Source organism: Mobula birostris, chromosome 4, assembly GCF_030028105.1.
Source record: "Mobula birostris isolate sMobBir1 chromosome 4, sMobBir1.hap1, whole genome shotgun sequence".
NCBI classification, from domain to species: Eukaryota; Metazoa; Chordata; class Chondrichthyes; order Myliobatiformes; family Myliobatidae; genus Mobula; species Mobula birostris.
Genome location: NC_092373.1, coordinates 948,278 through 963,625, shown reverse-complemented (window position 1 = coordinate 963,625; position 15,348 = coordinate 948,278). Strand labels below are relative to the sequence as shown.

Below are 15,348 nucleotides of genomic sequence, written 5' to 3'. Positions count from 1 at the left end.
CCACCATCTCACCAAGCCTGATCCATTTTCCCTCTCAGCCCCAATCTCCTACCTTCCCCGTATCCCTTCATTCCGTGGCCAATTAATAACCTCTCAACATCTGCCTCAAATATATATATAAAGACTTGGTCTCCACAGCATCTGTGGCAACGAATTCCTCAGATTCGCCTCTGTCATAGAATTGTCAGAAGGCGGCCCATCGGCCCGCCTCATCCGTGCTGTAGCGATGCCTACCAATTGCCAATGTTGTCTCATACCTCTTTAAACTGACCTGGCAGAATAGCTTTCAAGTGTTGTATTTGTACCTGCCTCTCCCGCTTCCTCTGGCAGCTCTTCCCAGAGGACACGGTCCTGCATTCAGAAGTTTGGGATCGGGCTAATTAGAATCGGGGGATTGAGAGCCATGAGCTTGAGGCAATACACAAAATGCTGGAGGAACTCAGCAGGCCAGGCAGCATCTATGGGAAAAAAAGTATAGCTGACATTTCGGGCCAAAACCCTTCCATAGGACTAGGGAAAAAAATGAGGAAAACTTCAGGATTTGGGTTGGGCCCATTGTGGAAGCGACGCCCGGGACTGAGGACAGCTACTGTGGGGGCAGGTCCACGTGGGAGAGCAGTTCAGAAGGCGGAGCCTGGGCTCCACAGCGGTGGGGATTGGAGAGTCCCAGAGAGGGGCGGGCTCTTGGACCTGATGAAGGTGAGGATTGGAGAATCGCGGCAAAGGGCTGAGCCTATGACTTGAACAGGACGAGGATTGGAGGATCATAGAGACAGAGGACGCGGATTGGAGGATCACTGTGTGGAGGCGGGTCCTGCGGCTCCACGGGGAGTCTCAGACGCGAGCGAACTCTATTTTGTGAGAAGCAGTAAAGCGAGGCCGAGGATGGGGTGAGATTGGCGGGTGGAGAGGAGGCCGCACCTGTCCTGCTCCTGCACCCTCGATCCGTCTCCAGGGCTGCTCCCTCCTTCACGTCCCTCACTCGAAATCTTCACTTTGGCTGCCGTCGTAGACGGAGAGACCGGGCCGGGGACAGAAACGTGAAGGAGGCTTCAGTGTCGAAACCGTGGTGGTGCTGAGGGAGGGTCACACTGTGGGAGGGGCGGTACCGAGGGAGGGTCACACTGTGGGAGGGGCGGTACTGTGGGAGGGTCACACTGAGGGAGGGGCGGTACTGTGGGAGGGTCACACTGTGGGAGGGGCGGTACCGAGGGAGGGTCACACTGAGGGAGGGTCACACCGAGGGAGGGATAGTACCGAAGGAGGGTCACACCGCGGGGGGGGGGTACCGAGGGAAGGTCACATGGTGGGGGCGGTACCGAGGGGGGGGTCACACCGTGGGGGGCGGTCCCGAGGGAGGCTCACACCGCGGGGGGGGGCGGTACCGAGGGGGGGGTCACACTGTGGGAGGGTCACACCGTGGGAGGGGCGGTACTGAGGGAGGGTCAAACTGGGTGGAGCAGTACTGAGAGAGGGTCACACTGTGGGAGGGGTGGTACTGTGGGAGGGTCACACAATGAGTGAGGTGGCGCAAGTGGTCCATCATGATCAGTCCGACATGTTCCCAGGGTGGTTCATCCAGGACAATATCCAACTTGTCTGGGATCGGATTTACCTGTTCAGAGAGGCTGGTCTGTCAGTCGCATTTCTCTCCCTTGACCAAGAGGAGGCATTTGATGGGGTGGATCACCATACCTTTTTGGGACTTTGCAAGCATCCGGGCTTTGGCCACATTTTGTTCTTTGGGAGGGAGGTGCGTCAAGGGTGCCCCAAGTCAGGAGATATCCCTGTGCCTTTTCTGTGAGAGGTTGATGGGTTTGGTTCTACGCGAACCTGACATGGAGGCCGCCCTTCAGGCTTACGCTGATGATGGCCTCCTCGTCGTCACTGGCCCAGTTCACTTGCAGAGGATGCGAGACTGCCAGCAGATCATCTTGGCTGCGTTCTCTGCAAGGGTCAACTGGGAAAAGTGTGTAGGCCTCTTGGTGGGTCAGTAGCTGGTGGACTCCTACCAGCTGGGTGAGACCCTTTGTGTGGAGCACCATGCACCTCCTCTACTTGGGGGTCTACCTGTGCTTGATGGAGGAGGCCTGGTTGGCCACCTGGCAAGATTTGGAGACAAAGATCTCTGCCAGGCTGGGATGCTGGTCAGGCCTCCTTCCTGCAATCTCATCCTGGGGAAGGGCATTGGTTATAAATCCTCTAGTTGCCTCCATGATATTGTACTGGTTGATTACTTTAGTCCCGCTCATTTCTTTTGCCTTCAGGGCACAGAAGAGGCTGATGGATTTCTGGGGCAAATTGGAGGCATTGGGTCTCTGCTGTGGTCCTGAGTCTTCCAGTCGTGGTGGTTGGCAGTCCTTGGTGTGTTTGTGCACCCAACTGGTGGCTCTCTGACTTAGGACCCTGCAGAAATAGCTGTATAAGACCACCCTCCGAGATGGAATGAGTAGGCGACACACTTTCTCTGCTGGGGCACTGCCTGCAGGAGGGCACACAGCTTCCAACAGATAGCACCAGCCACACATCTCTGAGGGGACTGTCTTGCTTTTACCGAGTGCTGTTGAGGGTATGGGGTCTAGTCTCATCCAGATGGGGAGTTCCTGTGCTGGAGGGGGGCAGTGCTCTGGCTGCGAGGGGGACTGATCCCCATCCTATCACAGTAGGTGTCGAAGATGCTTGGGAAAGTGGAGGGGTTCCAGCTGCACCACCACCCCCTGATGGGCTGGAAGTGCTCGTCAGACCCAGGCCTCGGGATACGATGCAGGAGGAGTTCCCAGGCAATGTAAGTGGGAATGCCCACTGTGTCCTTCTGTGACACTTAAAGGCATTTTTTGCGTGGGCTGCTCTTAAACTTTGTATGCTGCTGAGTGTGTTGATTACGATAAGCTCTGTTTGACTTTCTAATCATTGCTTTATTTTGGCAGATGCTTCTGGCTGGTTGTGCTGTGCTTCTTGCCTCTATGTGGAGGGAATGTCACTGAGTTGGTTGGAATGTTTGGACAGATTCAGTCTCCCAATTATCCAGAGGGTTATCCAAGTGATACAGACATGACCTGGAACATCACGGTGCCCACTGGATTCCGAATCAAACTCTACTTTATGCACTTTGACCTCGAGCCGTCCTATCTCTGTGAATATGACTATGTGAAGGTAAGTGGAAAGCAGAGGACTCTTTGGTTACATTCTTCATCCTGGTATTTCAGAGAAATGGGGCACTCCTCCTTTACCACCTTAACTACTTGTGTTGCCACTTTAAGGATCCCAAGATCCCCCTCTATACCGGTGTAGCTAAGGGTCCACCATTTACTGTATACTTTCCTCTTGCATTTAACATGAACTATTCTGGGAATGAAAGGGTTAACATACGAGGAGCTTTGGATGTCTCTGAGATTGCGTTGGCTGGAGTTTAGAAGAATGGGGAGGGGTGGAATCCTCATTGAAACCTATCAAATAGTGAAGATTAACTTGCAGGTTGAGTCAGTGGTGAGGAAGGCAAGTGCAATGTCAGCATACATTTCGCAAGGATTAGAATACAAATTGTATAAGGCATTGGTAAGGCCAAATTTGGAATGTTGTGTACAGTTCTGGTCACCGAATTATAGGAAAGATGTCAATAAAATTGAGAGAGTACAGAGGAGATTTACTAGAATGTTGCCTGGGTTTCATCTCCTAAGTTACAGAGAAAGGTTGAACAAGTTGGGTCTTTATTCTTTGGTGCGTAGAAGGTTGAGGGGGAACTTGATAGAGGTATTTAAGATTATGAGGGGGATACATAGAGTTGACGTGGATAGGCTTTTTCCATTGAGAGTGGGGGAGTCAAACAAGAGGACATGAGTTGAGAGTTAAAGGGCAAAAGTTTAAGGGTAACATGAGGGGGAACTTCTTTACTCAGAGAGTGGTGGCTGTGTGGAACGAGCTTCCAGCAGAAGTGGTTGAGGCCGGTCCGATGTTGTCATTTAAAGTTAAATTGGATAGATATATGGACAGGAAGGGAATGGAGGGTTATGGGCTGAGTGCAGGTCAGTGGGACTAGGTGAGAGTAAGAGTTCGACACGGGCTAGAAGGGCCGAGATGGCCTGTTTCCGTGCTGTAATTGTTATATGGTTATATATATATTTAAGGCAGAGGTTGATAAAATCTTGATGGGTTAGGGTATGAAGGGATACTGGGAGATGGTGTCTGGGCGGAAGTTTGGATCAGCCATGATGAAATTGTGGAGCACATTTGATGGGCCAAATGGCCCAATTCTGCTCCTGTATCTTATGGTCTTAACTAATGAGATTTTCCTTATTCAAATAATAAGAATACCAAGAGAAGCTTTCAGAGTCGTACTAATATAACCATTTGGAGAACACATTGAAATTGTATGTATGTATTATGACCACTTGGGGGCATAAAAAGATTAAATGCCAGACCCCTTTTTACCGGGTGTCTCCAGAGATGTGGCTTTTTAGCTGCTCGCCAACAACCATTGGGCTCAACAGTGAGAAAACCGCCATTCTCAGACTGTGTGTCAAGGATCGATGTGCCTTAGATTTCATTAAACCTTGGAGGATGGGATATCTTGCCTACCCGAACTCCGATCTGTGTGACTGCTGTTATTACTGCACCATGCTACCACCTGTTGGCAAGAAGTAATAAACCGCATACAATTATAAAGGAAATGTATTTAATAGTGTTAACTTAACCAATCTGCTATTAAAGAAGAAAGGGAAAAAAAGAAAAAAACAAAAGGGGCCCATCATAATTAAAACAGTCAAATGTGCACAGGTTGGAGCTCAAATCTTTCAAAAGTTGATGTATTCTAATGTAGTCATGGCACCATTTCCTATTCACCGATTACTGGTAGTTTTCCCTCTTGGACGCCAGTGAATCATGCATTCCCATTGGATTGAATCCCTCGGCTAGCTCTCTCAAGTTTCTTCTCTCCATCTCCCACTGAAAAGACCTCAACCCACCTCGGTGTCCGCTACAAAACCTCTTCGCCCAGCATACTCTAAAACCTTCTCCCAATTCCACCATCCTGATTGGATGGCACTACATTCCTAAGCGTGAACATCATAACCCCTTTAACGGTAACCCATGCACTGCTTCTATGGGAAAACAATAAATGAAATGCCCTACAACATTAGCAGTAAAATCTTAACCAGGCCATTACACATCCCTGTGAGAACTAATTAAAATACAAATTTAATTGTTAAGCTGCAAAGAAAATACCAATCGAAGTCTAATCAAAGAATTAAATGGCTTGATTAAAATCAAGTAAGGACCATGTTGGTGGACTGGTGAACAGATGCTGTGGGAAATGGATTGGGCATTTGAGGGAAATGAAGTTTGGGTAAATGTTGCAGGTAGTTTCTGATGAAATGATGAGACTGGGGAGGAAATTTAAAACCAGAAAACCCAATGTCACAGCCTTGGAAGAGAGGGGCTTCCATTTACAACAGAGATGAGGAATTTCTTTACCAGAGGGTGATGAAGGTGAAGTCATTGGGTATATTTAAAGTGGATGTTGATAGGTTCTTGATTATTCAGGATGTCCAAGATTATGGATAGAAGGTAGGAGAATGGGGTTGAGATTGGTAATAAATTAGCCATGATGAAATGGCAGAGCAAGTTAGATGGGCTGAATGGCCTAATTCTATTCCTATATCTTGTGGTGTAATGGAGCAAGGAGAGAAGTTCAGATTTAAACAAAAATGCAGATATGCAACAGTGGTTGTAATACTCTGGAAAATAATCCAGTGATGTCACAGGGACACGTTGATTTAATCACAGAAATTTGGCACAAACCGTGTAGGAATGGAAAATAAACATGCAGTATCTCAGTAACAGTTGCAGCACCAGCACTGAGGGAGGGCACAACTATCAGACCGGGTCAGGAATAATGAGGGAGGATCCCACTGTTGGAGGGCACAAAGAGCCCTACTCAGAGTGGAGGATAATGAGGGAGGAGAGGGAGGGCCTGACTGTTAGAGTGAAGGATAATGAGGGAGGGCCTGGCTGTCGGAGTGGAGGATGATGAAGGAGGAGAGGGAGGGCCTGACTGTTAGAGTGGAGGATAATGGGTGTGAAGAGGGAGGGCCCAACTGTCAGAGTGGACAGAGAACTATACTCAGAGTGGGGGATAATGAGGGAGGATCTCACCATTGGAGGGGACAGAGAGCCACACTTGGCAGAGGATAATGGGGGAGGAGAGTGAGGGCACACTTATTGGAGGGGACAGAGAGCCACACTTGGCGGAGGATAATGGAGTAGGGGTGGGAGGAGCCCAGAGCCGGAGGACACAGAGAGCAACACTCAGAGTGGGGAATAATGGAGGGAGGAGAGCATGGTTGTCACTGTCGGGGACAGAGAACTACACTCGGAATGGAGGATATTGGGGGAGGGAGGGTAATGAGCTAGTGACGGAGGGCCCCAAGAGAGGATGAGGTAGGGCATTTTTAATTATCTCTACCTATTTGAGCTTCTGATTCCTCATGCACTTCAACCCCAATAGTAAAAGCTTCTGCTTTGAAGTGACCTCCCCCGCACAAAGTTCAAATTCAGTTTAATGTCATTCAACTGTACACACAAATACCACCAAATGAAACAATATTACTCTGGACCAAGGTGCATAACTCGCACACACAACACAAAGTAATATTACCACGTGGAAATTAACAAATAATAAAGTGTATTTATGGTACAAGTTAAAAAGTAAACAGCATAATGCTTTTGGCGCATTAAGAGTGATGAGACCTGGGTGGTGGCAGGCAGTTCAGTAGTCTTACAGATGGGGTAAGAAGCGGCTTCCTATCTAAAATGTGCTTGTCCTAATGCTACGGTATGTCCTCCCTGATGGTAGGGGGTCAAAGCTTGTCCTAATGCTACGGTATGTCCTCCCTGATGGTAGGGGGTCAAAGCTGTGCTGTCTGTCACTAAGTCGTGGTGGTGGATCCTGAGTTGATATCTCACAAAGCTGGTCATCTCGTTTGTTAATCTAACAACCTCTTTAAGATGTTTCTCTAATCATTTCTTTCTCCATTTTTTTGGTAATAATGTTTTAATTTAGAGCGTGGATCAGTACTTGGAGCTATTATGTTGTGGCCTTTACAGAGACTTGGATGGTGCAGGGGCAGGAATGGTTACTTAGAGTGCCAGGCTTTAGATGTTTCAGAAAGGACGGAGAGGGAGGCAGAAGAGGCGAGGATGTGGCACTGTTGATCAGGGATAGTGTCACGACTGCAGAAAAGGAGGAAGTCATGGAGAGATTGTCTACTGGGTCTCTGTGGATGGAAGTTAGAAACAGAAAGGGGTCAATAACTCTACTGCATGTTTTTTATAGACCACCCAATGGTAACAGGGACATTGAGGAGCAGATAGAGAGACAGATTCTGGAAAGGTGTAATAATAACAGGGTTGTCGTGGTGGGAGATTTTAATTTCCCAAAAATTGATTGCCATCTCCCTACAGCATGGGATTTAGATGGGGTGGAGTTTGTTAGGTGTGTTCAGGAAGGTTTCTTGATACAATATGTAGATAAGCCTACAAGAGGAGAGGCTGTACTTGATCTGGTATTGGGAAATGAATCTGGTCAGGTGTCAGATCTCTCAGTGGGAGAGCATTTTGGAGATAATGATCACAATTCTATTTCATTTACCATAGCATTGGAGAGGGATAGGAGCAGATAAGTTAGGGAAGTGTTTAATTGGAGGAAGGGGAAATATGAAGCTATCAGGCAGGACCTTGGAAGCATAAATTGGGAACAGATGTTCTGAGGGAAATGTACGGCAGAAATGTAGCAAATGTTCAGGGGATATTTGCGTGGAGTTCTGTATAGGTATGTTCCAATGAGACAGGGAAAGGATGGTAGGGTACAGGAACCATACCCGAGTACCCTAACCTAGTCAAGAAGGAAATCAAAGTTTACGAAAGGTTCAAAAAAACTAGGTAATGATAGAGATCTAGAAAATTATAAGGCCAGCAAGAAGGAGCTTAAGAATGAAATTAGGAGAGCCAGAAGGGTCCATGAGAAGGCCTTGGTGAGCAGGATTAAGGAAAACTCCAAGGCATTCTACAGGTATGTGAAGAGCAAGAGGATAAGATGTGAGACAGTAGGACCAATCAAGCATGACAGTGGAAAAGTCTATATGGAATCTCAGGAGATAGCAGAGATACTTAATGAATACTTTGCTTCAGTACTCACTACAGAAAAGGATCTTGGTGATTGTAGGGATTACTTGCAGCGGATTGAAAAGCTTGAGCATAAAGACTTTAAGAAAGAGGATGTGCTGGAGCGTTTGGAAAGCATCAATTCAGATAAGTCTCTGGGACTGGATGAGATGTACCCCAGGCTACTGTAGGAGGTGAGGGAGGAGATTGCTGAGCCTCTGGCAATGATCTTTGCATCATCAATGGGGACGGGAGAGGTTCCGGCAGATTGGAGGTTTGCAGATGTTGTTCCCTTATTCAAGAAAGAGAGTAAAGGTAGAAACATAGGAACACAGAAAACCTACAGCATAATACAGGCCCTTCGGCCCACAAAGTTGTGCCAAACATGTCCCTACCTTAGAAATTACAGTGTTACCCATAGCCCTCTATTTTTCTAAGCTCCATGTACCTATCCAAAAGTCTCTTAAAAGACCCTATCGTATCACCTCCACCACCGTTGCCGGCAGCCCATTCCACGCACTCACCACTCTCTGCGGGAAAAAAAAACTTACCCTTGACATCTCCTCTGTACCTAATTCCCAAGCATCTTAAAACTGTGCCCTCTTGTGGCAGCCATTTCAGCCCTGGGAAAAAGCCTCTGACTATCCACATGATCAATGCCTCTCTTTATCTTATACACCTCTATCAGGTCACCTCTCATCCTCCGTCACTCCAAGGAGAAAAGGCCAAGTTCACTCAACTTGTTTTCGCAAGGCATGCTCCCCAATCCAGGCAACATCCTTGTAAACCTCCCCTGCACCCTTTCTGTGGTTTCCACATGCTTCCTGTAGTGAGGCGACCGGAACTGAGCACAGTACTGCAAGTGGGGTCTGACCAGGGTTCTATATAGCTGCAACATTACCTCTTGGCTCCTAAGTTCAATTCCATGATTGATGAAGGCCAATACACCGTATGCCTTCTTAACCACAGAGTCAATCTGCGCAGCTGCTTTGAGCATCCTATGGACTTGGACCCCAAGATCTCTCTGACCATCCGCATTGCCAAGAGTCTTGCCATTAATACTATATTCTGCCATCATACTTGACCTACCAAAATGAACCACTTTACACTTATCTGGATTGAACTCCATCTGCCACTTCTCAGCCCAGTTTTGAAGCCTCCTAAGTCCCTCTGCCTTCTGATTTTGAATTTTCTCCACATTTAGTTAATAGTCTGCACTATTGTTCCTTTTACCAAATGCATTCCCCAACACTGTATTCTATCTGCCACCTTTTTACCCATTCTTCCAATTGATCTCAGTCCTCCTGCAATCGCATTGCTTCTTCAGCACTACCTACCCTTCCACCTATCTTTGTATCATTTGCAAATTTTGCTACAAAGCCATCAATTCCATTATCCAAATCAGTGACAAACAATGTGAGAAGTAGTAGTCCTAATACTGACTCCTGAGGAACACGACTAGTCACTGGCAGCCAACCATAAAAAGGCTCCCTTTATTCCCACTTGCTGCCTCCTGCCGTCATTCATTCCTCTATCCATGCTCGTGTCTTTCCTGTAACTCCATAGGACTTTACTTTGTTAAGCAGCCTCATTTGTGGCACCTTATTAAATGCCTTCTGAAAATCTAAACAAATGACATCCACTGCCTCTCCTTTGTCCACCCTCCTTGTTACTTCCTCAAAGAAATCTAACAGATTTGTGAGGCAAGATTTCCCTTGGTAGAAACCATGCTGACTTTGACTTATTATTGGTCTCCAAGTACCCAGAAACCTCATCCTTAATAATGGACTCCCAACACTTTCCCAGACACTGAAGTTAGACTAACTGGCACGTCATTTCCTTGCTTTTATCTTCCTTCCTTCCTTAGAGTGCACTGACATTTGCAATTTTCCAGTCCTCTGGGACCATGCCAGGATCAAGTGATTCTTGAAATATAGGACCAATGGATCTGTTATGTGTTAAGCAACCTCTTTCAGGACTCTGGGATGTAGTAATTCTGGTCCAGGTGACTTATTCACCTTAAGACGTTTGAGTTTGCCTAGCACTTTTCCCTTTGTAAAAGCAATGGCACTCACTCCTGGTCCCTGACACTCACAGACCTCTGACATATAGCTAGTGCCTTCCACAGTAAAGACTGAAGCAAAGTACTTACTAAATTCATCTGCCATTTCTTTGTCCTCCATTACTATTTCACCAGGATCATCTTCCAATGGTCCAGTGTCAACTCTCACTGCCCCTTTATTCTTTATATAACTGAAAAAAACTTTTAGTATCCTGCTTTGTATTATTGGCTAATTTGCCCCCATATTTCATCTTTACCCTTCTTATACCTTTTTTTTCAGCCTGAAACGTCCAGCCCTGATAAAGTGTCTTGGCCTGAAGCATTGACTGTTTATTCATTTCTATAGATGCTGCCTGACCTGCTGAGGTTCCTCCAGCATTTGTGTGTGTTGCTCTGGTTTGTGACCAATTTCTCAAGGGCAGGTCAAGGTGACAATAATGCTGATCTTTTCCAGTGACAGCCAGATCTCAAAAATAAAATAAAAATAAATAATGGTTGTAGATTTGGGGCAGGAGAGTACATCATGGCGTGGCTTCACGAACAAAGATTTAGGAAGGGGGCTGCCCTGTCTGCTGCAGGCTCGCTAGTGGCTGATGAGTGCCATACGCACAGCGGCTGCAAGAGAAATTCTGTTCTGGGTTTGGAAATTGTCGGGGAGGATGGTCGTAGACGTGGGCGTGCCCTTCAGCCTGTGCAATGGTATTTTAGATGGAGTGCAGTGTGTGTGGTACTGGCCCCACCCTTTACACCTGGGGTTCATCTGTCATAGCCTAGCAAGCTGGGACAGTGACAGCGACAGCGAGGTCCTCGGGTAGTAGGATTTACATCGGAGTGTCCATCCCCTAGGTGGATGGCCTGGGAAGGCTAACGAGCCCCACCTGCCCGGGTTTGGATTCACAGTTGTCCTTCTCTTAGGCTGGCTGCCAACTAAGGCTAATTAGCCCAGCAAACCCATCCAGTTATACCACCGGACACTCGGTCGCGCCATGACCCAGCAAGCTCGGTGGAAACGGGGGGCACCGACGAGAAGGTGTTGCTACAGAACCAGTAATGTAGGAGAGGCCATTTGCAGAGGCTAGATAGTGACCACGCGGTGATCACTCCACCGGGAAAGGAGAGGCGATGTATTGCGCATACACTTTCCCTGGCTGAGTGGGACGTCAGACCCAGACTTCAACTGCCCCCCGTGTGAGTAGAAAATGATAGATAAAAGATGTAGGGATGTGAGAAAAGATTCCAGATTGTTTAGCGTCATTGCCAGTGCATCACTGTGAAGGAGAACAAAATAATTGTTACTCAGGATCCGTTGTAGCACAAAACAAGCAATAAGATAAAAAAGACAATATTAATAAAAACAAAATAAATATAAATACCTAAGATAGTGCTTATAAACTGATTTTATGTCCATAAAGTGACACTAGGCACAAGAGTGTCTGTACATAAGGTCACTGACAGGAAATGATAAAATAGTGGTGCTTAGGGGTGTGGAGAGATGGGTTAGTGGGTGGAAGTGTTGATCAGCCTTATTGCTTGGGCAACCTCTTTCAGGACTCTGGGATGTAGTCTATCTGGTCCAGGTGACTTACTCACCTTGAGACCTTTGAGTTTGCGTCTGTAATGTTTTTGAGTCTGGGGGTCTGGCGTGGATGCTAGGTAGCCTCCTCCCTAATGGGAGTGGGGCAGTCAATGAGCAAGGTGAGTGGGATTCTTCATGATGGTACTGGCCCTTTTTTGGCACCTTTATTGCGTATACGTCCTTGATGGTGGGGAGCTGGTGCCGACGATGCGTTGGACAGTTTAACTGTCCGTACTAGAGCCAATCCAAAGTGAAATTTGGTGTGGAAAACAGTATCGTTAACAGCTATTGAAAAGATCTTGGATGGGGATTTTTTATAGAAAAGAGTTGGCAGGGTCGAGGGAATGAGCTGATGGAAATATTATGTAGCATCTGTTGTGGCCTGGTTTGTCTCCCTGCAGCACAGCAATGGCTCGGCTTTTTATTTTCCATAGAGTTATTATAAACGCAGAGCTCAGTGGTAAACAGTACGTTTTCATTTTAGGTCACTTCTGGTGATATGCTGGAGACATTCTGTGGCCGAGAGAGTACAGACACTGAAAAGATTCCAGGCCAAGACTCTGTTCTCTCCACCGACAATACCATGACACTCCAATTTAAGACAGATTTTTCCAATGAAGAGCGGTTCACTGGCTTCGAGGCACACTATGCTGCTATTGGTTAGTTGCTTTTGGTTTCCCTATCTACATGAAAATCAACAACTAAAAGCCTTGTCTGCATTGAGCACAAGGAGTGTTAGTACCTGCTGTGTTGTAGGGATCAATGTAATCCAAGGGAAAGGAAGGGTATGGTACAGACAAAGAGGTATAAAGGTTCCGAATATACTCCCTGTGAGTTCTGTTACTCCAAACAAATTAATCTAGGCAATGAGACGTGATACTGTTTATCACTGGGGTACAGGACTACAGGGATCTAAATGGGACACCCAAATGGTACGTTGCCTCCCAGGTGCTGGGGTCAGATGGAGTCCACAGCATTTTGCAGAGAGAGAGAGAGTAACCAGATGTCTTGGTACGTAATGGTACCAAACACATAGCAAGGAGGTCCTGAACAGAGAATTTAGAGAGCTAGTCAGAAAGCTGAGAAGCCTTCAGAATTGCTGCCAGTAGGGTGAGCAACCTCTTTCAGGACTCTGGGATGTAGTCTGTCTGGTTCAAGTGACTTATCCACAAGACCTTTCGGTTAGCCTAGTGCTTTCTCCTTTGTAATATCAATGGCACTCACTCCCGCTCCCTAACATTCACGGACCTCTGGTTCCTTCCACAGTAAAGACTGAAGCAAAATACCCATTAGGTTTATCTGCCATTTCTTTGTCCCCCATTGCTATCTCTCCAGTATCATTTTCTAATGGTCCAATGTCAACTCTCAGCTCTCTTTTATTCTTTGTATAACTGAAAAAAAAATTATAGCATCCTGCTTTATATTATCAGCTAGCTTGCCCTCATATTTCATCATTTCCCTTCTTGTAGCCTTTTTTGCTGCCTTTTTGGGAAGTTTTTAAAATCCAACAATCATCCAATTTCCCTTTCACGTTTGCTACCTGATATGCCCTTTCCTTGGCTTTTATGCATTCTTTAACTTCCCTTGTCGGCCAGGGTTGCCTACCCCTGCCATCTGAGAACAACATCTGAACATAGAACATAGACATTTACTGCACATTACAGGCCCTTTGGCCCACAATGTTGTGCCGACCATGTAACCTACTGAAGGAACTGCCGAGAATCACCCTGCTGCATAGCTCTCTATTTTTCTAAGCCCCATGTACCTATCTAAGAGTCTCTTAAAAGACCCTGTGGAATCTGCCTCCATTGTCATTGCTGGCAATGCATTCCACGTACCCACCACTCTCTGTGTGGGAAAAACTTACCTCTGACATCCCCCTTGTACCTACTTCTAAGCACCTTAAACCTGTGCCCCCTTGTGTTACCATTTCAGCCCTGGGGAAAAGCCTCTGGCTATCCACACAATCAATGCCTCTCATCATCTTGTACATCTCTGTCAAGTCACCTCTCACCCTCCGTTGCTATAAGGAGAAAAGACCAAGTTCACTCAAACCTATTTTCATAAGGCATGGTCTCCAAACCAGGTAACATCCTTGTAAATCTCATTTGCACTCTCTCTATAGTATCTACATCCTTTCTGTAGTGAGGTGACCAGAACTGAACACAGTACTCCAAGTGGGGTCTATCCAAGGTCTTGTATAGCTTTAACATTACCTCATGCCCCTTGAACTCAACCCACAGTTGATGAATGCCAACACACCATACGCCTTCTTATCAACACTGTCAACCTGAGCAACAGCTTTGAGTGTCCTGTGGACACGGACCCCAAGATCTCTCTGATCCTCCACACTGCCAAGATTCTTACCATTAGTATTACATTTTGTCTTCAAATTTGACCTACCAATATGAACAACTTCACACTTACCTGGGTGAACTCCATCTTCCACTTCTCTGCCCAGTTCAACGTCTTATCAATGTCCTGCTGTAGCCTCTGACAACTCTCCAGATTATCCACAACACCCCCAACCTTTGTATTATCAGCAAACTTACTAACCCACCCTTCTACTTCCTCATCATTTATAAAAATCACAAAATGAGGGGTCCCAGAACAGATCCCTGTAGAACACTATCGATCACCGATCTCCATGCAGAATAGGAACCTTCTACAACCGCACTTTGCCTTCTGTGGGCAAGCCAATTCTGGATCCACAAAGCAAGGTCTCCTTGGATCCCATGCCTCCTTATTTTCTGAAGGAGCCTTGCATGGGAAACCTTATCAAATGCCTCACTGAAATCCATATACACTACATCCACTGCTCTAACTTCATCAATTTGTTCTGATACATCCTCATAGAATTCAATCAGGCTCATGAGGCATGAGCTGCCCTTGACAAAGCCATGTGACTATCCTTAATCAGATGATGTCTGTCCAAGTCCTGTGGGACATATCTATCCTGTGCCTTATGTATTATTCCCGGAAACTTCAGCCACTTTGCTCTGCTGTCATCCCTGCCAGTGTCTTCCTCTAATCTACATGGGAAGCTCCTCTCTCGTGTCTCTGTATTTCCCTTTATCCCATTGTGATACCGATACATGTGACTTGTGCTTCTCCCTCTCAAATTGCAGAATGAATTCAATTATGTTCACTGCCTCCTCAGGGTTCTTTTTCATTAAGCTCCCTAATAAGATTCCAGTTCTTTTTCCAATCTCAACCCCACATCTTGGCTAATATTTGAAGGCCTATATATGATTTCCCTCATGTGTTTTTTACCCTTGCGGTTTCTTAACTCCACCCACAAAGATTCAATATTCTCTGACCTTATGCACCTCTTTCCAAAGATGTAATTCCATCACTCACCAATAAGGCACACTGCTGCCTATGCCATCTTGCCTGTCCTTTCTATACAAGGAATACCCTTTAATGCTGAGCTCCCAACTGTGACCTTATTCCGAATGCTACATGCACCTTCTGTCCTGCATTCTTCGCCCTTTTGAATTTTGCCTCTGTTACTCTTTGCTCTGTCTGCTGTTGTACCTAATCATTGGATTGT

General features: G+C 46.4%; 1 protein-coding gene across 4 annotated transcripts in view; it reads left to right on the top strand.

The window, feature by feature from the left end:
* Nucleotides 1–807: 807 nt before the first annotated feature.
* masp1 (MBL associated serine protease 1) overlaps nucleotides 808–15,348 on the top strand; it is a 208,818-nt gene continuing 194,277 nt past the window's right edge. Inside the window, exons 1-4 of one of the 4 annotated variants that reach the window (XM_072254843.1) lie at nucleotides 834–890; nucleotides 2,667–2,785; nucleotides 2,928–3,153; nucleotides 12,280–12,454. In XM_072254843.1, coding sequence (XP_072110944.1) covers nucleotides 2,676–2,785; nucleotides 2,928–3,153; nucleotides 12,280–12,454 — 511 coding nt within the window. In that variant the 5' untranslated portion in view covers nucleotides 834–890; nucleotides 2,667–2,675. Of the gene's footprint in view, nucleotides 891–2,666; nucleotides 2,786–2,927; nucleotides 3,154–12,279; nucleotides 12,455–15,348 lie in introns of all 4 variants that reach the window. The other 3 variants (XM_072254846.1, XM_072254847.1, XM_072254845.1) reach the window with 3 other exon arrangements.